Genomic DNA, 27,016 nt, shown 5'->3' with positions numbered 1-27,016 from the left:
TATTGTATAAGGTGAAGTACTGCTGGGCTGGCAATTTTCTAGTATGTGAGGTCTAGAAGTGTTACAGCAGAGTAACTGATTTTGTACCTTTATTCACATAGTACACCTCAATAGTTTTCATACTAATATTTAACGCAATTAAATATTTTAAATCTAAGTAAATATTTTACATACCGCTGTCTGAATATTGATACTGCATTCAGAATGCTTTGTTGGTTTGCTCTGTGGCCAACCTACTCCACACGCCCTCATTCAGAGTGCTGTCCTCATAAAACCCTCTACATCACTTAACCACTGAACAGAATCCAGTTCTTGTCCTTGTGTTAGTGTAGATAAATTTGAATTGTGTTTATTTTTGAGTGAAATAGTCAAAGAAATGATTACTTTAGCAGTTTTGCTGGAAGATCTCAGAGTAGTAGCAGGTTGGAGAGCACAGAGAGGAAAAAAGTGGCTGGAGACAGGAACGTCTTTCCTGATCTCCTGAGGTTTTACAGCTACTTGTGCATCTACATTTAGTGCCAGGGCAGAACTAAAACCTGAATACCCACTTGCAGCTCAGTGCTTAATCCCCTCAGCTGTGGTGCTGCTAGCACAAGCTGAAAACTCATCAGCACAGGGGAGCTTTTATTTGAGTGCCTCCAAGCCTCATGTCTGCTCTCAGTTCTTGCTTATCAGAAGCAGCAGAAGTTGTGATATTTCTCTGAGATCAAAAGGGCAGGTGGAGACATCACCAGAGAGACTCTGTAGATAGGCAGTCAAACTCTCCATAGGAAAAGAGTTATTTTTAAAAACCCAAACACTGCCTTGACTGCACTCCAAAAGCGATGACCTGCTAAGCACTGTTTCATGTCAGAGCACTGCTTATTATAATGATAAATAAGGCCAGCATTGAATAATTTTGAAAATCAAACTCCAAATTTATCCCTGATATATTGTAACTACCTCAGGAACAAATTTAGACCTACAGAATATTTTTGCTTTACCAGTATGGTTGATATCAGGACATCCACTAACTCTCCTCTGACTCCAAATAGTACTCCCACATGGTATTAATTAATAGATATGGATGACTCACACATTTTAAAAGTCCAGTGGACCTCTCTGTATATCCACATTCTTCTGGTAATCTCAGGTATGCAGTCTTTATTCACACTGACAACAACCTATGAAAGCAGCTGTGAAAATCTGAGATAAGTCTGCAAGGTAGGAAGGTGTAGCTGAAACTTTTCAAGTAAGTAACTGCTGATTTTATTGGCTTTTTTTTTTTTTTTTCAGGTGTATTTATACCATAAAATGTATTTTATTTGTTTGATTTGAAGTTAAGACATGGTGCATTATTTGGATAACTTCAGTCTCTGCTGAAGAAAGCCCCAAAGCCTCTAACTCCCCTACCACCAGAAACAGAAAACAACAAAAATATGTAAACTGTGAATGGAAAGTTTCTGCAACACTCCCAAATAACATACAGATTTATAGAAGTACACCATTCAAAAAGGAAACTTTTCAATGAGCAAAAATCATATGCTATAGGACTCAAGTAATTCTAAATTACCCAAGTGCGAGGAATAAGCAAAAGGTAGTATCCGTAATGTTTTCTGTATATATTTTAGTGTTTAACATTTTGCTTTGTAGTTTGCCAGCCTGCTCCAGTGTGGGAGGGCCAATATTGCAAATTGGTGCCCAGTACTCCGTGACACTAGCGTATTGCTTGCAACTTGTAGTAGGGACAATATAAGAAACCTTAAGAAACCTTTTTTTTTTATTTTTTTTTCTTTCCTTTTTTTTTTTTTTTTTTTTTGATAAGTGTTCCAGCCAGACAAATGCAGACTTTCTTTAAAACAAAACAGCCCTAATAAACAGCCTTCTGAAAGAAGAAAGAGCCAAAACATAATATCCCAGACACAGGCTGATGCCAGGGGCCTAATCCTGCCCTGGGATGGCTTTCCTGATCCATGCTACCAGTGCAGATTGGAGGGGGATACCCCCACATGTACTTGTGGGCAATTGTTTATAGCATACATCTGCTAAAAGTCAGCTGCATCTCAAAGCACATTTTGCAATGCTTGCTAGCATAGGAGTATGACAGGCTGAAAATCTATGAGTTTCAAAGGCTGCTGGTACAAGAGAACCTTTGACAGCACCCACAGTCACTAGTGGTGTAGCAGGTTTGAGCAGTAAATTTGTAATGATAATATCAGGCATGGGTGAGACACAAAAGTTTCCTTAGCCTAATTAAGGCACACACTGTATTTCATGGCTGCAGTCATCTGAAGAGCATGAGACAGAGTTTAAAGACCCTTGAACATTAAAAAGCTGAATTCACTTCAGCATTTCAATCACAGAATCACAGAATAGTCTAGGTTGGAAGAGACCTCCAAGATCACCGAGTCCAACCTCTGACCTAACGCTAACAAATCTTCCACTAAACCATATCCCTAAGCTCTACACCTAAACGTCTTTTAAAGACCTCCAGGGATGGTGACTCAACCACTTCCCTGGGCAGCCTATTCCAGTGACTAACAACCCGTTCAGTAAAGAAGTTCTTCCTAATATCCAACCTAAACCTCCCCTGGCACAATTTTAGCCCATTCCCCCTTGTCTTGTCACCAGGCACGTGGGAGAATAGACAAACCACCACCTCACTACAGCCTCCTTTCAGGTACCTGTAGAGTGCAATAAGGTCGCCCCTGAGCCTCCTCTTCTCCAGGCTGAACAGTCCCAGCTCCCTCAGCCGCTCCTCGTAAGACTTGTTCTCCAGACCCTTCACCAGCTTCGTTGTCCTTCTCTGGACTCACTCAAGCACCTCCATGTCCTTCTTGTAGTGAGGGGCCCAAAACTGAACACAGTACTCGAGGTGCGGCCTCACCAGAGCAGAGTACAGGGGGACAATCACTTCCCTGGACCTGCTGGCCACGCTGTTTCTTATACAAGCCAGGATGCTGCTGGCCTTCTTGGCTGCCTGAGCATACTGCTGGCTCAAGTCAATGGTTTTTTAGAAGTAAAAAAGACCAAGCTGTTGTTCTCATTCCTTCTAGATCCACTGTTTTCCGTGTTTTTGTTGTCTATGTGTGGTATGTATTTTACTTGTTCGGATGAATCAGCTGGAAAGAAGGAGCATAGAGAAACCACCAAGGTTTCTGGAGAACTGTTCAGGTTCAGATACATCATGTTCAGTGTAACCATTTAGTAAATAGGGAAATAAGTGTGGAAAATTTCAGGCTGAGAAAGACTTAGGGGCAGAAAGGCTAATATGAAGTGGGATTAAGCAAAGGCAATAGGAGCTGACTCACACGATGCTTAGAATTACAAGATAGGTATCTTAATCAGAACAGCTAGTGCATTTTTACAATATCAATTCACTGCATTTTTTCTGGATACCAGTTTTATGCAGTCATGCTGCACACAAGTGAATTGCTCCCTAGCAATTTCTCAGCCTATTCCAATAAGATTTCAAATAGGGATAGAGGCTTTAAAGAAAACATATTCCTGTATACATTTTCCTGTATATTTCTTTAAATTGACCATAGGAAAAAGTGAGAAACCCTTAAGTACCTCTAGTAAAGGAAAGGCTGGAGTGAGCCCTCTTATCTGATTAAATGTAACAGGATCCACATGGGGGTGTGACTTTATAAACATCCCAGATAGGGAAACAGCTTTCATCACATCTCATACCCTCATTGCCATAAAAACCAGCACAGAATAAGGCATGTCTTACAGGAACAACTAAATTTCCTTGGTTTTGGTGCTCTGCAAGTAAATTGCCTGAAGGTGATTTTTGTCTTCTTGCATTGAAGTCAAAGTATGATTTAACCTCCTCGTAATCTTTTCTCAGGTGCTAAGTGATAGGATGTGAGGAAGTGGCCTCAAGCTGCATCAGGGGAGATTTAGACAGGATATAGGGAAGAATTTCTTCATGGAGACATTGGTCAAGCACTGGAATGGGCTGCCCAGGGAAGTGGTGGAGTCCCCATCCCTGGAGGTATTGAAGAGATGGGTGGACAAGGTTTCATGATGGGACTTGATAGCTCAGGATGATGGTTGGACTTGATCTTGAATGCCTTTTCCAACCTAGATGATTCTATAATGAAAACTTGTCACCAAACATGGTGCCACACTCCCCATGTCTTTTTTTCCCATATTTTGGTCATTGTCTAAAAGACTTACATAAATCCACATTTAAGTCTGGATACAGCCTTAAAGCCAGAAATCATACAGACTTATATGAACATCAGGACTGAAAACAAAGCTTTTCTAATTTGAGCACTGCAGCTGAAGAGTATTTGTAGCATTTCACTTAAAGATATAATTATTCACAAATTTAGGAGAAAAATAAATGAAATCAGTGCTTTTAGAGAAAACAGCACCATCGATAAGTATCTAACCATATCTGTCAAGCTCTTTGCTGATGCTTTGATACCAAAGTTGTGCAACAGAAAATCCTCACCCATCACTTTTCACATGAAGCAGATGAAGTTAACAGCTCTAAAAGATTTCCTGCCTCCTCATGGCTCCAAATAAATGCAAAGATGACTCTTCTGATTTTCTGAGTAGCAGAGACTGAACCTGTGACTTTTGCAGTATTTTTACATTTCCAAGAAATGAGCAAGGTGCACAGTAGAGAAAGTATGTTAGTGGATGGTGCTGTAGTCTCTACAAAAAAAAGGAAAGAGCATTTCTCTTTTACTGTTTCTTTTGTTGTGAGATTGTTGGATATGAGGGAGGAAGGTTCAGGGACAGAATGGCTCCATGAACTGAGGTGAACCTAGCAGCCTGTGAAGTCAAAGTCTTGCTCCCACCTCCCATCCCTCTCCAGCACTGTAACACACCTCCTTCCTTGGGTCAGCTCAGGATCTAATGGGAATACTCCACTAGCTCATTTAGCACCCAGGAAAGGCAAAAACCCACCAAAACTACTGCTAGGAAAAAAGGAGATAGCATTCTGCCATAATGAGTTGCATTGGCTCAGTGAAGGTTTCTGATGCACTGCATCAAGGAGATGGAAGAGGATGAGGCCGTGAGGAAGACGGGTGAAGAGCGAGAATGAATGAGAGGAGAAGATAGTGGCTCAGCTACTGTGGCACTTCTGACTTAGGTCAGAGAAACTATTTGTCACAATGTTAAGCTGAAGAGGTGATTACGAAACAAGTCTGTAAAGACATACCTATGCCAGTAAGGCATTTCCTACTGGGTACCAGAACTCCTGAATTTTCTAGCAAATGGGCAATACCATGGAGAGGGACGTAAGTGGAGTTTAGGCAGGATGGATGGGGCTTGAGAGTCTCTGCATTGAATAGACACTTTTCTTAAGATGAATCTCAACATTTCCCATCCTTGTACCATCTCTTGGCAAATGTCAACTCAACAAAGAACAGGTTACTCCTCCTCCTTATGGTGGGGTTGGAGATGTGGAATTCAAAAAGGATGGGGTCATTTCTTGTAATTTTATCTCTAAAATAACAAATTATTGTACTTAGCACTTGCTAAAAAAATTTGTGCTTTCAGTTGTTAAAAACTAGCTTTTTCTTTTTCTCTCATGAGAAAATTTGCAAACAAAGACCACTAATGAACAAAAAGGTGGTGTTCACCTACGAATGCAGATCGGCTGAAAGATTGTCCAAAAGATATTAAGTTTCCTGTTTACTCTCAGCAGAATCTTTGAAGAATATTCACATTTTTGTACAGCTGCTTTAACTAATCTGCCTGTGATCATTAGCAGCTAGACGATCACTTCATTACACACATTCAGACTGTGACAGACAGATGCTAAAATGCTAACTGACCCCTAAGCAAGTACTCAGCTTTCTTCTGCTTTCATAATAATTATGCTTTCTAATGTAAAACTGTGCAACCGCTTCAAGATTAAAAATGTAAGGCCATCAAAACAGTCATTTAATCGACTACCAAATTAAATCTCAGAAAAGACTCTATTGTTATGCCTGCTGTCATCATCACATTTAAATATGGAAAATGTCTATTCTGAATCTGAGCTCCTGCAAAACGTCTAATCTTCAAGAGTATTTTTGAATAATCTATGTAATAAGAGTTTGCACATCTAATGACTATGTCTACTAGAAGATTGTAGGTAGCTATTTAAGCAGAACACGTGAACCCAGAGACAAACTTTTCATATAAATGCAAAACTACAATCCTTAAAACTTTGGAATATTTTAATATTCCTTTCATTGTGCATGTAAGGACATTTCAGTGAGTATAATCAGTTGAACATGTAAATTGTATGGCTATTTGTCCATATGTGTTGGGGGTAAGGTCAAATTACTTATAGAGAAAAATTGCTTGTTTTCTGAATTTTTATTTTTGTTTCTTTTCCATGAATAAAACCACTGCATACTGGCAAAACTGCTCAAGTGAATTCTTTTTAAACTAAATCCATCCATGTAAGTGAGGTTGCAGCATCCCTCTTCCTCATTTCACCACATCCAGTAGGGAACATGCAGTGCAATGTTGAACACTCAGGTACTGGTCCCAGCATGAAGCTCAGTACCCAGACCTGGACTCTTCATGCTCTGCATCAGATGCCTGTGTCATGTTGGCCATCTCATCCAAGTAAAAGCACTGAACTAGATACTCAGCTACAGCTAACCAATGCAAAACTCTGAGAAAATTTGTCTGAAGTCTTGTTCCTCTGCATCACTTAAAGGCTTGAATCAGGACTACATAAAATGTTTATTGGCATGTTTTGAGTACATTTGTAGAAGTAAGCTGCCCAGCGTCAGGTCAGCACTCTGGGCACAGGGGCAAGTGGCCCGTTCTGGTCACATGTACGCTGTTGTATCCTATTAACCCCCCAAACAGGAGCGCTATTTCTGAAAAATACAGGTCTACTACAATGCCTGGGACTGCTCTGACACATTCACAGCTGGTACAGAGTTGTCCTGTAGATGCGTGCCTGCTTCATCTACGTGCAGGTTTACACAGTGCATTTTTTGCTGTGAAAATGCATAACGGATTAATTCTGATTTCTTGGGCAAACACTTTTACTCCGTGTTATTATGCAGAAGTGAGGTAACACACTGACCTTCATTTCCCTGAATGACATTTTCAGAATATGGTAGTTTTCTGATATTTTGCCAATGCATGGTTTTTACATGTGCTCTGAGCATGCCTGCTTGAGAAAATCTCTTGTAGACACACATATCTGTTTTTTAGAACCAAAATATGTTTAGTTTCTAGCTAACCATCTCCTCATGTTACAGCAATTCTCTATAGAAACAATTAAACAGCAGATGTGTAGGAAGTCACAGGAAGGACAAGTCACTCCTATTCTTAGTCATGGAAGCTAGTAGACGATTTGGTGGGACAAATGATCTTTAGGAAATGCCTTCTGTCCTTCAGCTCCAGGGGAAGTTTGAATCATTAGCTTATCCAAGATGCTTAACTTTTAAACGCACAAAGACAGATGAACTGCATTTTACTCTCCCAGCCTTCAATCTCTGCATTTAAAATATGTTATTAAAATGTATAAAATGCCCCTTAACACCACAGGTCAAACACTTATGTGGGTAGTTACCTAGGACTCTAATTAAGCAGAATTTTTTTTTGAGGAATTCAACAAAACAATACAATTAAAAATGTGCCTACATTCTTTTTAACTGACATGACATGTTCTCTGCTAGATCATAGTCAGAGCAGTGCAAACATAATCATGTATTCTTGTCCCCAGCTGTGGGGGTTTGCACAAAATAACAGAGCTGAGCCCCTATCCTGAACTTGCTTCACAAAACCAAGCAGAACCTGACTAAAAGCACTGTAGAGACCAAGTCCCCGTCCATTTCCTTCATCTCTGATATTTTCTATTGTCAATACACAGATGCTATAAAAATAAATAAATAAATCACATTGATCATTTATCAATAAACTACATTTATTATGTGGTTTTACAAGTTGAAATCATTTTAAAATACCATTAGTCCACATTAATGTATTAAATTTATTTTATCTTTTAAATTGTCTTGAAAACTTACCCATATAGGGTTTTGTGCCAGCCATAGAAGAAGCCTTTTCTGAGCCTTTCACTATGGTTGCAATGTTGAAGTCAGTGATATGAACATGTCCTGCAATTACACACAATAAAAACAGAAGTCAAAATAGCACATCATAGGAACATTCCTTGTTTTATTCAGTGTTTAAGAGACAATAGAAATAAATTGTCAGATTAAACAAATTACTATTAAACATTGTTCACATCTAGAAAAATATAATGACAACAAAATGATGTCATGCTTCTTTTCCTGTGTTGTTCCCATAATTTTCTTGCATGCTGAACCTTATGTGCTGGTCACCCCTGAACCTCCTCCTGCTGTGAACAACAAGGACAATAACTGTCTTTTCAGAGTAGGAATGTGCAGGAGCAGCACTGAATTTGCTGTAGTGATGTGTGAAATCTCCCTCACCTTATCTCTAACTAGGGCTATCCCTCACAATCTCATGTACTCATGACACCTGTCTGCCATCACATCTACTTTGGGTTACAATCAACCTGGCTTTTCACAGTCTCCTCAGGGCAAAAAGGGAGCTAAGAAGTAAAAGGGTATTTTTATAATACAACAACTACAAAATTAGATTCATGGTAGCAGAAGAGCATGTATGTAACAACAGCAGGTCCCAAATGATCCCTCATTTGACAGCGGATTACTAGATGAAAGATATGTGACACAAGGCAGCCCGTGGACTTGATACCTGACCAGCATGACAGCTGATTTAAACTCAGCTAATCAGGTTGGATAGCCCCAACCTGCCATCATTATTTTTTCCCTAGGGTAGTTCATGACAAGTGTAGGTTAATTTACTCCACCACAGTGAGGCAATAGTTGCTAATCCTGACTTGCCCTAAGCAGGTAAATAAATGCAAATCCAGCCTGAAGATGTATCTTCAGACTTTTATGCTGCCCATGATTTCACTTGCCAATGGCATTGTGGAAGGTGGAGTACAGAGAAAGGTGCTCCCTTCCTCAGCTTAACCATGCACTCAGATCAGGATTAAGACATCTTGTCTTTAGCTAGAGTCTTGAATGACAGGTTCCTCTGATTTTGGTTTGTTTGTTTGTTTGTGTTGTTTGTTTGTTTGTTTTTGTTTGTTTGTTTCCTGATCAGGATCTCAACCTCATTCAGTCCACAGTGTGGAGCAGGCTTTGGGCATGATGGGGTTATTAAGTGAAGGAGGTTGTTATCATGTTTGCTGCCAAAGATGAAAAGAGTGTAACAAATGACTTGCTTTTGGTCCTGACACTGAACATTTCCCCAGTGTCTGACTGAGGAACAACAATCTTAACAGATGATTATGCTGCTCTGACAGTCTAACCTAGAAGTCTGCAGGAAATGTACCTTCCAGCCTCTAAGAAGCTTGCAGTTACCCATGTGTGAACTGAAATTCCCAGTCCCCCCATTTGGCCAGGTCTGAGCTGGTTCTGAAAATAAGAAGGCACATCCCATTGCCAAACTTATACCTATTTATTCAAATGTGAGACACAGTAGAAATTACTGATTAAGTGATTTGTGTACTTTTCGCAGTTTTCTCAAAAACTTCTTACATATCAGTGACACTTTCCTTCTAAAGACACCCAACCCAGAATATATCCACACAAGGCAGGCAAAACCTGTGGGCAGATACAAGCAATCACTTCATAAAGGGTGGAGGGAGTTGGGTTCCCATAACAAAAATTAGTGTGCACAGCCTGGCCTGCCCTCAGGTTTCAAAATGGCATTTCTCCTTCCTGGTGGCTGCAGTTTATGGCTGGTGAGGAGCATGTCTGCAGGTTATTCCTGCAGTAAAACACCACAGCAGAAAGCTTCTTGAAAAAGCTAATTAAATCACATAGAGCCACCTCATGGTAGCAATGTTTTAAGTGATTCCATGTTCATCATACAATTAAAAGCTATAAGGATTCCAGCAGTCTAATACTTCTCTCTCTCTCTCTTTTTTTTTTTTTTTGACAGATAAATATGAAGTTCTGTCATTTAAATGACACCATTGTAAGTGATTCTCCTTATTAGAGTGCCAGCATGATAGCCTGTTGTGAAACACCTATCACATAATATCTGTTCAGACTGATCCAAACAGTTGTTTTGCAATGAAAATTGCTTCTCCTGCAGTGCATTGTTTTCTATCCCTTTTATTAGATTTGTTTTCATTTACCAAAACCAAAATAGCACACACGTGAAGTGTTACATATACCCGTTGATGTTTTTTTGTGAAAAATGCCTTCTGCAGGGTAAGGGGTAGGTCCTAGAGAGCTCCTCTTCATCCTGCTGCTGATACAGCAGCAATGCTCTGCTCCTGTGCTCATGGCATCACACAGCAAAACCACATCTATACCACTGTGGAAGTGGCCACTGGAAAAGAAATCTATCTTTTTTCTTCCATGGCCCATGGGCTGCCTGCAGACAGACTTTGCCTGTGGCTCAGAGGGCTGCTAATTTACTCTGGAGTACAAGCAAGGTGTTCTGAGGGCAGGTAGGTGGCTGTGCTGCCATGGGGACAGCAAACAGCTCTTGGTGGGAGCTGGGAGAGGGAGAGAAGCTATGTCTGGGATGAATCTGGAGCAGGGAATGATGGGGAAAAAACCTGGGATGGAGCCAGAGCAGGGGATGTTGGGGGAACATTCCTTCCAACCCCCCCCCCCCCCACCCCCCCGAGCAACCCTGCTGGAGTTTTGGCAGTGGAGGAGGTTTGGAGTGGTGGTGAGGCAGAGTTCTTCCTGTCTGCACACAGCTTTCAGTAGTTTCAACTTCTTTGAGCCCAGGGGCTTGTATTTAAATAATAATAACAATAATAATTCCTGGTGTAAATATATCAGATGACAAGGAGACTCCAGTTTTCTATAGGAGTCTTTCTAAGCAGCCTCTAAGACATTTTTGCTTTGACTGTTGCATGTAGGAAAAAGAAAAATAGCTATTGCTGCAGTAAATATGCTACAATACTGGCTACTTCACGCTGTTTCCAAGATTTCAGTTCATGGGAACATTTTCCCGTCTGAGCTTCATGTCTTTGTACTTGATCTACATTTCTGGATATTATTTTGAACAATAAGTGACAACCAAACCCTCACTCTCAGTACCCTCACTCTCTCCTCAGGTGTCAGGTATTGAACTGGGCAGTACATCAGTACCACTTGGGTTTAGTTGTTGAGGGCTATAAAGACCAGGAGCACACAGCAGGTTCAGCAATACTAACTCAATTCAGATATCACAGGGGAAGAGCTCATTGCTTAATCTCCCTGACTGCATGACCCCTTTTGGTAATAAGAGGCTGGTGGAGAGAAAAGAAGAAAAGACAAAAGACCACATTCTTCTGGTTCTCTGCAATGTGGCTTTTATGAGATTTCATGTATATCAACACATACATTCTAACCAGAAAATATATCGATGGCAGTTGTTTCAAGAATTGCATTCATCTAGAGGGAGAATTTCTAAGTTAATACCTACAGCAGTGTGTGACTTTGTGAAGCTTTATACATGCACCTCAGAAGTACCGAATGGCATATATACCTCACTTCTCCAAATCCCGGTATCTGAGGAAAACAACTACTCATTTTTTACTATTATTAAATTTTTATCAAATGAGAAAAAATCATAATTACAAATAAAACAAGTCCTTAAAGGTGGCTGAGGCTGGCTGACTAACATTTAGCAGAGAAAAAAGTACATGATTTCAAACCTTATTGAATTTCCCAGGGTAAGAAATTGAAGGGGTGAATGTGAGGGCAGAGAGAAAAAAAAAAATCAGACTAGAGTTAATACTGTCAGCTCAATATGCATCAGAGCTGATGGCAAATATCATCATAGAAATGTTTTGGAGCAAATTCAGATCCAGTATGCCTTTAGAGGGTCAAACCCTATGAACTATTTAAAAAACATCTTTTTGGGTTCATCTGTACCATGTACAAGAGCATCAGCTTGTATCCTGGTGAACTTGGCATGACTTGGCAGCCTGCCACTTATCATCAGGGAGGTTGTTAGAAACCTGGTGTTCCTGCTATAGGTGGGCTCAGAAAGCTTGTGTGTTTCAAAGGGGTAGGCTGCTTAATGGCTTGTGTAGGCATGCAAAACTATCAAATACACTTTCAAAGTGCAGATAGCTTCAGGTTAGAGTTATGCTCAGAACACTCTGTTAATAAACATCAGAGGGTTAAATGAGATAAAGTCCCTGAATATTGTCTGTGGATACGATGAGGTTAAGCCCTACTGTAGACACACCAGGTACATCTTCAGTGGTGACTTTATGACTCCCAGACATCTATATGCAGTCATTGTTGTCAGTTATGCTGTTCAGAAGTCAGCAGTCAGGGCTCAAAGTATTAAATTTATATTATTTATTTATATTATTTATTTTAATAGTATTTCTGGTTTTAAGGCCAAGATATTGCTTTTTGCTTTGAAGTTTAGATTAACCATTTTTATGGATTGAGAAAAATCTCCTGGTTTTACTACTTTTGTATTCCTGAGGTAGGTTTCCTAAGCCATACAGATAAACTGTAGAGCAACTGGTTTTAACAACTAGAAATATCTATGATCTTAGTGTAAGCTATGAAAGTCAGTCAGCGTAATGTGATTCTGTGATTCTGTAATGGCTTGAAGATGTAAGGCAATGCGAACGGACTTCAGCCAAAACAGGTTTCTTCAGTGAGATCAAAGAAATTTAATTTATTGAGACAAACTCTCAGTCCTAAATTTTGTGCATATCCAATTTCATAACACTTTTGGGTAAACATGGTTGTTTTATAAACTGTAAGAAAGAATGAAGAGTACAGTGAAGCATATAGGAAACTGTTATACCATCCTGGAGGCTGCAGGCTAAAATAAAGTTCTTGTGCACCTGGTTAGACTTGTATTAGGTGAATGTGTTATGCTTTTTATACAGCCTGCCATATTTATGGTGCATATACTGAGCACATTTTTCTGTTACGTGAATGGTTCATTAAAAAATATGCTATTGTGATTTGTTGCAGCTTAACTGAAGCCATTTTGGACTTTAAGGATAGGATTCATCTGGCTAAATGTGAATCTATGAGCTGGTTATCCACACAAAACTTCCTAAGTATTATTCACTGAAGAGAAATAGATGCTAGTGTTTAGTGCAGACTTCCAAAATAGATCATATTTAGTCAGATTTAAATCAGATTTAAGTGTACCTACATCTTTCTGTTATCTGTAAAAGAAGCCTAACATGGCTAGCATGGTACGGATGCCTGTCCTATTGGTGTCACATAATATAGTGAGTGCATGAACTGTTACCTAGGTTGGGAGAACTACATTTCCCAGTCACATAACTGGTTTGTGAGCCAAGGATCTGTGAGTTAATTAATTGTGCCATCCAAGGCCTATCTGTAATCCAGGAGAAGCATGGTTATTTCATCATTTGTCTGCAGGTGTGCTATGAGGGAGCAGCAGTATGCTGCTTTGAAAAAAAAAAAAGGGGTGTGGGGGGGTCTATCCATCCCCAAATTTCCAAGCTCTCTATAGATAACTTTGCTGATGATTTTGTAGTCACAAAAAAAAAAAAAATGCAGCATATTACTGACTCTGGTGTTGCTTCTTCTCTACAATACTTGAGCTCCCATAGGAAAACTCTTCCAAGAGGCTGATTTTATGTTGTAACTGACCTTGACGAGGGGCAAGGAGAGATAAGGGTAACACTACTTCAAAGTCTGTCAGAGATGTAACGCTCTCAGTCATTTCACGTTGCCTTTGACATCTTTAATTCACCCAGGACTTAAAGACAAGAGATTTCTATTTCATGCTTATTTGCTGATATTTGTGTCTAGGGAACATTAACGCTTACAAGTCTGAAACACCGAATACCCAAAGTCCTAGATGGTTTAAATCTCAAATATAATTTCACTTTATTGGCTTCAGTATTCGCAGGGACAAACTCCAGCTGTTTGCAATGTTACCTCTTTAATCAGTTTTAACTTGTATACCCAGCAGCTCTGCAATAGATTTTGAAAAATAATGGTAACTTTGGCATCATTTCAAGTCTGTATTTTCTCAGAGATTAACTGTTCTTAATCAATTTCTGAGGTGTACAAAGCAAAACAAGGCTTTCCCACAGCAGCGAACACACATCTTTTTTGCATTTTTTCTTCCCCTTGTATTTCTTTTCTAACTGATATAAGGTTAATGCTTTCTTTATTTTTATTTTCTCATGTCCTTGTTATGAATAGTTGCAAAAAGATGCATGACATTTTAGAAAAATGCTTCATATATTTCCTATATTTGTAAGGTTTACATTGAAAAAAAATATATATATTATTTCATACCACATATTCATACCCCACATTTTTAGCTTGAGATCATGGAATTAGTGTTTAAACTTCAAACCTGATTATGTTGCCTAGTCATTTTTTGACATAATTTGTGTCAAAACAATATATGGAACCTTAAAAAATTTACAGAGACTTTAGAAGCACATTTCCAAATTCCATATTTAAATTCAGGAAAAATAATTTCAGATCCCTACATGAGAAATAATTTGTTATTTGAAATTTTCTAGCCCTTCAGGAGTTCAGAAAAAGAGAAAATAAATGCTTGATACTGTTCTGCTGGAAGGTCCCTAAACAGTGATTGCAGTGACATACTTTAATCGTGTTATTAGAATATTATCTTTGTTTTGACAGATGTCCCTTGTGATGTCCAGTCATATTAAATTCCTTCATATTCAGGTCTTTCAAGTGTCAGATCAGCATTTTTTTTGGTTTTCAATAGGAAGGGATATTACAAAAGGCCCAAGATGGACAGAGGGACACGCAGACAACATCCAGATTTAGATTGGAATCCATCATCTCAGGCTGACTCACAAAGCATGATCCACCATGTTACAGAGAGCTCACAAATTAGAGATATCTGAGAGAAAACAGTCAAAATTCACTTACCATGCTCATCCAATAGTATGTTGTCAGGTTTGATATCCCTGTAAAATAAGGAAATGAATACATTATATTTCATTCCAAAAGAAGACCTGCAATTTTAAAGGTTTTTCCTTCTGGTTATGTGGGCCAAGTCATTTAAATTATTATAAAACCAATGAAAACCATGTCATGTGAAAAGGCAAATGATTTTTATCTACATCTTTTTACTAGCCTTAAAAAAAAAAAAAACATGTATACTAAAGAAGTTTTCTAGGTTTCCATTTCATGTGGTTTTGTTTTCATATGGTTAGCATTGACATGGATTTGGTTTTTGAGATTATATACATTATTCTTTATAGCAGTCAGAACAATGAAATGGAAGATTTGCATCTTGGAGGTGCCTGATTGCCTCAGGGACTCTGTGTCTGACAGACCCAAGAAATCACTTAATTGGAAACATCAGTGATCTAACCGTTCTGCCAGACCCCACTAATCTGCCATGCTCATGGACATGATCACTCACATATTGTAGAGTCCAGCTAGCTGTCTTATACTGCCTGGGTAGGTCTAACAGATCCCTTTTTAGCCCTTGAATCCCCCCTTAGTTGTCTATAATGGCAGGTGGCATCTGGGGGAAGGAGTAGGTCTAAGGAAGTGTGGAGATCATGATGTGCAAAACATCAGCTTAACTCCACAATTCTTGGCACAAGGAAAATGCATTGCCTTTGAGATCATCTCTTTCAGGATCATTTTAAGTTGACCTACATTTAGGCTGCTCTCAAAAGGGATGGAGACAGCTTTTCTCCACCACTGCTGGGAATTCACACCCCTTTTCTTGGGCCAGAATTCCTCTTGACATGGAGAAATTCTGGGGAAACTCATCTCTTCCTTTTGCTAGCCTGGCTTGCTCCCTCATTTGGCTCACCCTGTGGCTTGATGAGGGTATTGTGGAGCTGGTACATGGCATTATCTTCGCACTGCAGCTTGCACCTAATGCGATTTTGGAGTAGTGTTCTTGCTGTGGCACTGCCGGAAGGGGAGATGCATTGGTCCACCTTGAGCAAACATTTGCCCCTTTGGCTAATTTCTCCATTGATCTCTAAAGACAAGACACTGAAAACTGCCAAAATAATCAGACAAATGAACCTGCAAATGAATTCCAAAGACTTCTTTCTATCTGTGTATCTTATTTTAGCCAAGGGATGACTTCATTATTCCAATATAAACATTTCTCAGTAAAACCTCTCCTGACTGAAATATGTACTTATATATACTTAGACTTCACTAACAAGTTTTGTCCAGTGTTCCCATAAATGGAATAAAATGGACTCTGCACTTCTCACATGGGTAAAAATAATGGAGTCACAGCCAGGTACATTAGGATCTATCTGTGGCGTAATAATATCAGTGATGAGTATAACATCACTTCAAACTGTTTTCCCCAACTTAAAGAAATAAACAAACAAACAAACAAAAATAGAATTGGAATGGTAAAATCACTAGTACTTCACTGAGAATAAAACTGAGGAAAAGGAGAAATTCAGCTTTAAGAGCTACTGTCATGTCAGTAGCAATGCCATTCCCAGGGATCGGTCATTAAAAGCCCATGATTTTTCATTTTTTAAATTTTTTTTTTTAAGAAGAGTTTGAACAATATGAATATGTGCTATGGTTTTGCACCATAACATAGTCTATATATTTTTATTGCCACCAGAAAAGACATTGACAAATCCACTTGATGAATGTGTATAACATCAAATATATTCTACATGCAGTTGTATCTGTAACATTCAGAAAGTCGAGCAGTAAAATTGGATCTGTGCTTGTCTTTCTGTGACTAACTCAGGCAGTAGCTTATACTTGGTACAAATGCACGCAGACCATAGAGCCTTTCCTAACTAAAGGATCTTTTCCACTACTGATTTTGCTCATTTTGCTCTGAGGCAGGACTGCATCTGGGGGCAGGTACAGCAGGGTGTATTGCCTTGCCGTGGCAACTTGATGGACTCATCCACCTCTGAGGCAACTTTGATAAACTCATAACCATGTCTCAGATCTCAACCTATTTTAAACTGCTTTTACAGCAAACAAATATCATGAATTAACTTAAGCCAGGAGAACAAGTTTCCTAAGTATGCTTTCCCCCAGAATCTAAGATACTGCTGTTTTCAGATCATGTGCCTGGAGATGCATAGATTCTCATGACAAGTGAGAAAGCAAAGCACAGATTAACAGTGAAGAGTGTGCCTGTGTGCCTTCCAATAGCAGTCTGTGATGTGCTTATCACCAGTGTTCTGCACAGTGCTAGAAGATCAGAGCTCCAGAAGCAGCTTGTTGAAATCTCCACACACTGTAGAGGAAAAAGCCCACAGCCACAACTTAGCACTTTTGAGACCTTTGAATGGCCAGTGGGGAGGATTCAACAGACTCAGTGTGAATATTTGGCAGGTCTAGGAGCATTGCAATTATAGTTGCTGGATATATTCAGAACGGAGAGCTTGCAGTTTTATCCAGAAGACAGATATTTAAATATCTGTCTTTAAATAAATACTTTGGTTAAACTCATTTAAATAGTGAAAACACTGTTTATATACAAAGGTGGATTTAAAAGGTAAAAAACTCTTTAGTTAAGCAATTTAAATTCCAAAATGTTAAATAAGTGAAATTCTGTTTTGACTACACATCAAATTTTCAGAATACATTTCCCATCTTAGCAAGCATGTTCAAACATGCACAACAGTATGTGAAATCCAGTGTCTTAACTTCAGGGTTTTCCTGCTATGCATATCCCCAGCTGAGAGAATGATTTGAAGGATGAATTGAAAGACTTGTTTCATAATCCAGGTATCGTGGACTAGCTCACAAGAGAAACCTAATGACTTTTGCAAATAGCAAATTAACTTATGCTAAAGATTCAGAAGAGCCCTGGGCTGCCTTCAGACCTTTCACTGATGGTTGTCCTTGACACTGATTTCATAACCATAACTTTCCCAGTCTGTACTGTTGCTACTACAGCTCTTTTTTTTTTATGCACAGAAAAGTCAGACACTCATACAAATGGGATTAAAGAGGCCTTCAAAGTCTTCACTCAGTGACAGAACCAAGTATAATTAATATAACAGCTGACCCCAAACCTCACAGTTGAAGACAGATGAGAAAAATATTGGAAAAAGAAAAAAAAAATCATTCCACTTATTGCTATTACCTGTAAAAATTTTTATAGTTTTCTTCAATTGCCCAGCTAGAAATGTCAAATAAAGCTGCTTGAAAGCACATTAAGAGGGTGCTCCATATACTTTCTAAGTAATAAAGAATGATTAATAATCTTTTGATTATTATCATAATTATGATTATGATTTTGATTGATTATCATAATTCATTGATTATGATCATAATTATGATTAATAATCTTAATAATCTGTTAAAATTTGTCCTGGGGCTTGAATACTCATGAAGAAAATAATAGGAATAAATAGCCTATCTCCAGAAAAAAAAAAAAAAAGCAGTTTAAAATTCAAATAATCTGCAGCTCATTACAGGTGTAACATAATATTTATGTTTACATGTATCATTTGCCATCCAGATGTGTAGGGATGCGATCAGGAAAGCCAAGGCACAGATGGAACTGAACATGGCAAGGGATGCAAAGAATAACAAGAAATTCTATAGGTATATTGGTCAGCAAATAAAGACCAAGGAGAGTGTACCCCTCTGATAAGTGAGAAGGGAGAATGTAACAACATGGAGAAGGCTGAAGGTACTCAACAACTTCTTTACCTCAGTCTTCACTGTCAATCAGGCTTCCCGTGTCTCTCATTTCCCTGAACCTGTAGATGAGGACTGGGGAAGCAAAGTCCCTCCCACTGTAAGCAATGAGCAAGTTCGAGACCACTTGGTGAAAATGAGTAAATCCAAGTCCAAGGGGCCTGATGACATGTATCTTTGTGTCCTCAATGAACTGGCTGATGGAGTTGTCACACCTCTCTCCATTATATTTGAAAAGTTCTGGCAGTCAGGTGAAGCCCCTGGTGACTGGAAAAAGGGAAACATCACTCCCATTTTTAAAAAGGTTAGAAAGGAGGACCCATGGGGACTGGCAACCGATTAGCCTCACCTCTGTGCCTGGCAAGATCATGGAACAGATCCTACTGGAAGCAGTATCAAGGCACATACAAGACAAGGAGGTGATCCACGACAGCTACCACAGCTTCACCAAGGGCAAATCATGCCTGATCAATCTGGTCGCCTTCTATGTTAGAGTGACTGCATCAGTTGACAAGGGAAGAATGACTGATTTCATCTACCTGGACTTCTATAATGTCTTTGACACAGTCCCACATGACATCCTTTCTCTAAACTAGATAGAGATGCATTTGAAGGGTGGACTGTTTGGTGGATGAGGAATTGGCTAGATGGACACACCAGAGATCAATGGCTCTATGTCCAAGTAGAGCCCAGTGGTGAGTGGTGTTACTCAGGGTTCTGCCTTGGGACTGGTACAGTTTAAGATCCTTATCTGTGACATAGACAATGGGATTGAGTGCACCCTCAGCAAGTTGGCAGATGACAGAAAGCTGAATGCTGTAGCTGATACAACAAAAGGAAGAGATGTCACCCAAAGGGACCCGAGCAAACCAGAAAAGTAGGCCCACGGTGAACCTAATAAAGTTCAATAAGTCCAAGTGCAATGTGCTGCACTCGTGTCAGGGCAATCACAGATATGAGACTGGGAGAAGTACTCACTGAGAGGGATTTGGGGGTTCTGGTGGTTGAAAAGCTCAACATGAGCCAGCAGCCCAGAAGGCCAACTGCATCCTGGGCTACAACAGCAGAGTGGCCTGCAGGTGGAGGGAGGGGATTTTCCCCCTCTGCTCTGCCCTTGTGAGGCCCCACTTGGAGTGCTGCAGCCAGGTCTCGGGCCCCCAGCACAAGAAGAATGTGGAGCTGTTAGAGCAGGTCCAGAGGAGGGCCACAAAGATGATCCTCTGATGGAGGATCCAGGCTGGAGCACCTGACCTGTGGAAGAAGGCTAAGAGAGCTGGGGATGTTCAGCCAGCAGAAAGGAAGGCTCAAAGGAGACTTCATTGCAGCCTTTCAGTACTTAAAGGGGGCTTATAAAAAAGACAAAGTGCAACTTTTTGCTTGGGCAGATAGTGATAAGAAAAGGTAGAATGGTCTTAAACTAAAAAAAAAAAAAAAAAAAAAAAGTATAGATTTAGATTAGATGTTATGTGGAAATTCTTCACTCAGAGGATGGTGAGGCACTGGAACAGCTTGCCCAGAGAAGCTGTGGATTCCTCATCCCTGGAGATGTTCAAGGCCAGGTTGGACAAGGCCCTGGGCATCCTGGTCTGGTGGGTGGCATCCCTGCCCATGGCAGGGTGTTTGGAATTAGATGATCTTTAAAGTCCCTTCCAACCCAAGCCATTCTGTGATGATTCTGTGAAGACTGCAAAACATGTGTTGATGGTATGTGCTCTAAAGCTTGAAATCCAGAACAATCTCCAAAACATTTTACATGTGCTGCTACATACTTGCAACCAGGATGTCACATTTTTTTTTCTAATAATCTTGCCTAGACTTCAAACATTGGTCTAGAAATGAAAGGCTTGTGGTTGGTGAAATCAACAGTTTCCTTAAGGAAATATTTTAAATTATATATATTTTGTTGTAATTTAAAACAATGGTAGGTCTTTCAGGTTACCTGATTTCATGTCTATTGAAAGAAAACAGCCCCAAAAAAAAAATGTGTGGGGTAGGCAAAACAAAACAAAAAATCAATCAAGCAAAAAAATGCTGAGATTAAACAACAAATAGAATGAGTTGTTTAGTTAACAGAAGAGATCAGTAAGATGTTATGTGACAGGTATATCAAATAATAAATAGTATATAAATGGTCAATAGAGCTTTTCTATTTGCTTTTGGAACATGAAAGCAAGGTTCATATTTCATAAAAATGAAGTGAACTAAGCAAGCAGGGTTTTATTTATACAACTGAGAATTAAACTCAAGTTGATTACTACAAGACATAATTGCATAAAAATGCTTAGGAAGCTTAAACAAAGATTTAGCCATTGATGTGAGTAACAGAAATACCAGCTAGAGCTCCTCCAGCTAAGATTAATCTAATTGATTTAGGAAAGCACTTCTACAGCAAGTACAGATGCTGGCTTCCCCTTTTTGAAACACATCAATAATAATTCTAAATGCAAAGTCTATGCTTGTTCTTAAACCTGTGAGAATTGAAAAACTAACATTGCCCATCTGTTTTATTCCGCTTTTGCATTTGCAACAAACATACAATCACTACAGACTAAATTTCTGCCATTAAAAAATTATGATTTCCTTCTTCTGCCTGTTTTCTCTTTATTTCACCAAAAGATTTCATGTATTCTTTTCTTTCCAACAAATAGACAGCTGTTCTTTGCCATTCCAGACTACTTTTTAATAATATCATAGGAATTATTTCAGCTATAACAATTCTGGATAAGTCTGAATTTATATGTGCAATAACCTTTAACCCTTTATTTGATATCAGTAAAATGTAAAGTACATTCTTTCAACTTTATGTCTTGTGGATTTCATTCTTTGCCTTGCTCTCTCAGAACAAGATTTAATGTATCACATTTCCATTCTCTTGAGCTTCTAAAATCCCACAGTAACATCTATGAGCATTTTGGTTGATAACAGTGTTACCAGCATGACTCATTAGAAGTATTTTCACTTTTTAATGGTGATTGGTTTTCTCTGAATGTGGAATGTTGAGGTTTCAACTCTTCACTAACCTAAGATAACTTACAAAGAAAGCTCAGTTGTGTACAAACTCACAAAATGAAGTCTTAGATTTTTATTTTTTTTAAAGCCACTCTTAGCTGCTTTCATTTGGTTAGACATAAAACATATTCACTCTTATTCAAAAGACAGAAACTAACATAGAAAGAAGAGGTATAATATAAAACAAAAGAGGTTCAGACTGGACATAAAGAAAAAATATTACTCTGAGGGTAGCCAAACAGTGAAACAGGCTGCCCACAAGGGTTGTGCTGTCCCTGCCTGACATGGCTACATAAAGCCCTGGGAAGCCTGCTCTGATCTCATACCTCATAAAGCTTTGAGCACAAAGTTGGTCTAGAAACCCCTTGAGGTTCCTTCCAAACTGAAATTTCTCTATGCTCCTATATCTATAGGTGAGTTCTGCAGGGCGCAAAGAGGGTTTTCTCCATTATCCAGGTTGGCAGCAGCAGCTGTGTAGGTTCATGTAAACTGCCTTACCCACTTACAAACTTCCTCCAGGAGCAGTGAGAATGCCTACAGCCTACTGACAACAAAACACCATGGGTCACAAGAGATGCTCATTTTATCCTGTATGAGGTGGGCCCAAATTTATATGTATATCACCAGAGTTCAGTGACTTACAGTTAAGGCAGCCTATGCCCTTGCAGAATGCTAAGATTTTTTTCTCAGAGATCATGTCAAAATATCTGACAGAGAAATTAAATTAAAAGGATTTTGCATTCTTATAAGGATACAAAAGAAGCAAGATCCAGACAAAGGCCCTTGAAATCAGTGGTAGGATTACAAAGGATTCAGGAGATGTTGCTTCATCCTGAACAATTGTTCTTGTGCTATTTTCTCTTTAATGCTAACAATCTAAATGTATGCTGTATAGGTTGAACCTTGAAAAACTGAAACTAAATGTTTAGGTAAGTCTTTCTATTTTCTTAATTATGCAGCTCATTTCTTATATTAATATTAATTCTCTTTATGCAGAAATAGGTATTTGAAGTTACTTTTTTTTTTTTTTTTTTTTTTTTTTCCAATAAGAATAAGACAATTGTGTTAAGATCACAGAAAATCACATTAACTGTTTTTTAACCTACAATAATGACAATCAGTCTCTTTTCCAATCCTACTGGTCTGCACTGTGTCAAGACAGTCCCAATAATAATGACTGAAAGTGAGTATTAGTTGTACTCTTGGATATAGGGAATGCTAGACAAAGACTTGTAGTCTGCACCATTAGCTATGTGTTAAATTCTAAAGGAGAGCTGCTGTCATTAAGAAACACAGTAAAGAAAAAACTTCTGAGTAACAACCTCAAGTCATGCAGGGATAATTACAATAACCTCAGTTTACTGAGTACCTGATTCTCTCAAATATTAAATTATTCTCAATTATTTGCTTATAACCTTTTTATATGCTACAGACTATACCCAAATAGAGCCTGTTATTTTTTCATTTTATTTTCTTTTTTAAGGTTCGGTTAGTCACAATAATGTTTCACATTAAATCACAAACATATACCTGTCACATCATGATAAACTAATATGACATGAGTAATCATGGACAATTTTCATTAAGATTAGTATTAGCTGTAGAACAGTTCTTAACAGCCATAAAAATTGCAATGAGTTGGGAAATATAAGTTTCAGCTATGGAATATTCAAGTCCACATGAAACTTACCATTATATCAGAGATGTGAAGTAAACCATATCAATATATTATAAAGGGACTTCTCCTGATTATAGAAAGAAAAGTGAACAATTTCTGATTTTTTCACAGATAAGAACCTCACTTCCTTTTTACTTGATATTTAGATTCATAAATAATACACATATAAGGTATGTAGTTAGTAAAGACAGTGAGTGCATATATAAAGATTATATAAGGCAAATTTGTTGAAGCTTTGGATGAAGGAAAACTTAATATTTATGGGCCACTGTACAGAGAAGAGAAGAATTTAGTCAACGACTCTGCTTCTGTAAGGGTAGCATAGAAATGATGTATCCCCAGGAGCCAAACTATGCAGAGTTCCTACACAGAGTGCTTGTTCAAGAAGTAATCTTAATGAAGTCTGCTGTGTCCTTTCTTTCTGTCATCGACACCTTATCACTCATTTATCTTTTTAACCTTTGTGCTTCTGACTAACATCCTTCCTAGTTTCAATAAACATTAAATGGTATTAAAACAAAATCACAGTAAGAACCTGAGAGTTATTTGCTGTGACTTCCTATCAGATGGATGGGAATAAAATGCTCCAGACCTCTGATTACTAGTTCATGTACCCCTCTCTTAGTTCTCACTAGTAATTACTGTCTTTATAAAATGACCTTCAGAGCCTTCTGTTCTTGCTCTAATGAACACCATGGCATGGCATGACTCTGTGAATCACTGTAATTTTAAATTTAAAGTCTTCAGTATAACTGGAAATTAGCTGAGAATATGTGGTATTAGATTATGAGAGATCTGGAAATATATATATATATCTTGTAGCTATTTGTTTGTATGATTCTGGATATGCTTTCACAAGGTACCTGCCACATCTGACACTAAAACCACCAAAATGCTTAATTTCAGAAATGGACTTTCCCAGATCATGGTGTCTGAACAAAGCAGGAAGGAAGAAAAAATTTCTGTTAGTAAAAGCCACTGGTTGCATGTGTGGAAATGAAATGCAAAAACAAGCAACTGAGATGCTGAAATCTCAAAGTCCTGAACTTTACCTATTTAGATTTAGGCTTATTCACTGACAGCCAGAGACAAGTTGCAGAGGCAGGTTATTTTGTGTTACTTGGCTTTTGCTAAGCCAAGCTATTTATAAAGAAGAATCCACCTTTTTTAGCTATCTCTCCCTTGAGAAGGGAGTAAACTCTGCTACAGTTGAGATTTAGTAATTCTGCCTGAAAGCAAAATAAACTGTTATTTAGCAACAGGATGTGCATGCATGAATTTATTACAGTGTCCTGTTCTAGTTTGAAATATCAAAAAGCCTAAAATATTAATTGGTCTAAATTCCATCCAGTGGAACTTACAGTCAGTCCTATTTCCATCTAGGAAAAACAAACAAACAAGCAAACAATATATATATGCATATATATATATATATATATATATAAATCTGATTTTCATACTCCAAATAAGTCACAGAGATATATTTACAGTTTTGCAGTGATTTGCCACCAGATATTGTTTCAGAATCATCAAATTCCAGTAAAATATTTTTATATCGATAATATACATGAATATATGGATATAAATGAATATGGATATGGATAGATAGATATTAGATGTTTTTAAAAGATTAACTCTTTCTTTCCCTGAAGACAGACTCAGAATAACAAACATTCCACTTTATAAGTTGAAAGGTAGTCTCTTTTTATCACTGTGTTTAAATTCTTGTATGATGTTTTAATTAAAAATTGATGGAATCACACAGAATTCTGTGTAAAAAAGAAACCAGTAAAGATTTCAGGGTTTAAAAACCATTCCATAAAACTGAAATGTCTTTTCCAAGATTCTATACATTTAGTCTCAAATAAAATATTTATCACCAAACAGAAATATGTAATTTTGTTATTATACCATCTGTCATATTACTTGTGAACCTGAAGTACCTGAAAATTCAGTTGCCTTTACAAAAATAAACTGATATTTTATTGGGTTTTCCTATTTAAATTCTTCTGTGTTGTTTGGAATCTTTTGTTTTCTCTGCAATTCCCACTCCTGGGGCTTTAATGCAGAAAAAAAAAATCCATAACTACTTCCAACTAATTATTTTATTAACATGTAATCATATGACACTAATCAGAATCCTACCACCTAGTCCATTATCACACTTTGGGGCTTTTTCTTTCTGTGTGGCAACCTGTGTGGCAACAAGAGTGTTTTCTGGTTCAAATGCAAGATATAGTTACTGCAGTAATTATCACAGGGTAAGTGAAAAAGCTCTCACTAGTGAAGGACATTAAGGACCCTGCCTCTCCCTGCACACCTCTAAAGAGAGCATGGGGGCTTGGCTCCACATTTAGTGTTGTGTTATGTACGGAAATAAGTTACTCTGATGGTGAGTGTTATGGCACCTGCCACAACACTTTTTGGTTTAGTGATATTTTTTACCAGGCATCCATGAAGATCTTGAATATTAGCACTTGTAATAGCCATTTTTTAATAGATCTGAAGATAAAGCTAGGAAAGATGCAATTAAATCATGCTTATTTACAAATATGTCAACTGGAACAAGGTTGTTATTTTCCAATTATATTTCCATTTGAAAAAATATAATTACGAAAATATGTTCAGTTCTCTACTTGTAACAATAGGTGGCAGTAATGATATCTACATTTATCTGTTTGGCCAGTGGTCTTGGGAATGATGTATTTGTCAAGTATGGTTTAGAGAAATAGCTGTAAAAGATATTGTTATCATAGGTTGAAGAAAATGGCCTTTTTAAGAACAAGAATTCAATACTGAGCCTTCCACTTTTCTGGGCACATATTGGCAGATAGCAATTGGTTTTGGTTAGGTTTGGCATCTGAATTTGTACAGATACTAGATTAAAATAATAATAATAATAATAAAAATACAGAATATTTCATTATATTTTTCTTTCTGAAGATCCAATAAGACTTTATCACAAAGGTAATTATATTCTTCAGCTGTAAGAAAAATTGATAAATTGATGAAGATTCTTCTATGCTATAAAAGCTAGTAAGATTTGACTAAATGAAAATGTGAACCTGCACTTTGACTCCTCTATGTTTCATAGAATAATGTCTCAGAAAAGTACCACTGTGGCCATATAAACTAAGCTTTTACATTATAAAACCAAGGCTGTGGAAAGCAGGATTCCTCTTGTGGATGCAGATTTTCTTTTCCAAGTGAGCATTACCCAGCCTAAATAACTGTCAGGCAATTCAGTAGTTAGCTTACATGAAGGACTCAAAGCAATGGCAGAGGTGCTGCTTCTTTTATAGAACAACTTTCTAGGGCTAACACTGCACATGCCTTGCATCTAAAGCACTTGGACTTTTAGGTATCTCCGTGAGGAACCTTGAACAACTGTCAGCACTGTGGTGATGCCAAAACATCACCACATTTCAAAACAAAAAATCTTTTCAGTCAAATGTTTCTCCAGTGTGCATGGGAGAGATGTGAAGAATCACCATGTAGCAATAACTTGTTGATAAACTCACTGCCAATGACTGTAATCTTTTCTGTGTTGTAGCTTCAAGCTTTTCTGAGACATTCTGTGTGTATAAGTGTCATACCTTTATGTGTGAATCATCTTTCAAGAACAGGTGACATCTCTGATAACCATGGGAAGTGCACAGCTCATTAGACACTAACTAGAGAGTGGCATTTGGAAAGAATT

At 38.1% G+C, this 27,016-nt stretch overlaps 1 protein-coding gene across 2 annotated transcripts in view; it reads right to left on the bottom strand.

The window, feature by feature from the left end:
* Positions 1–27,016, bottom strand: part of STK32B (serine/threonine kinase 32B) — a 162,787-nt gene that overhangs the window by 38,770 nt on the left and 97,001 nt on the right. For both annotated transcript variants that reach the window (XM_035325020.1, XM_035325019.1), the window contains exons 5-6: positions 14,889–14,926; positions 7,983–8,072 (exon numbers count right to left, since the gene is read on the bottom strand). In XM_035325020.1, the coding sequence (XP_035180911.1) occupies positions 7,983–8,072; positions 14,889–14,926 (128 nt within the window). The remainder of the gene's footprint in view (positions 1–7,982; positions 8,073–14,888; positions 14,927–27,016) is intronic.

This window comes from Oxyura jamaicensis, chromosome 4 (genome assembly GCF_011077185.1).
Source record: "Oxyura jamaicensis isolate SHBP4307 breed ruddy duck chromosome 4, BPBGC_Ojam_1.0, whole genome shotgun sequence".
NCBI classification, from domain to species: domain Eukaryota; kingdom Metazoa; phylum Chordata; class Aves; order Anseriformes; family Anatidae; genus Oxyura; species Oxyura jamaicensis.
This window is presented reverse-complemented; position numbering and strand designations above follow the sequence as displayed.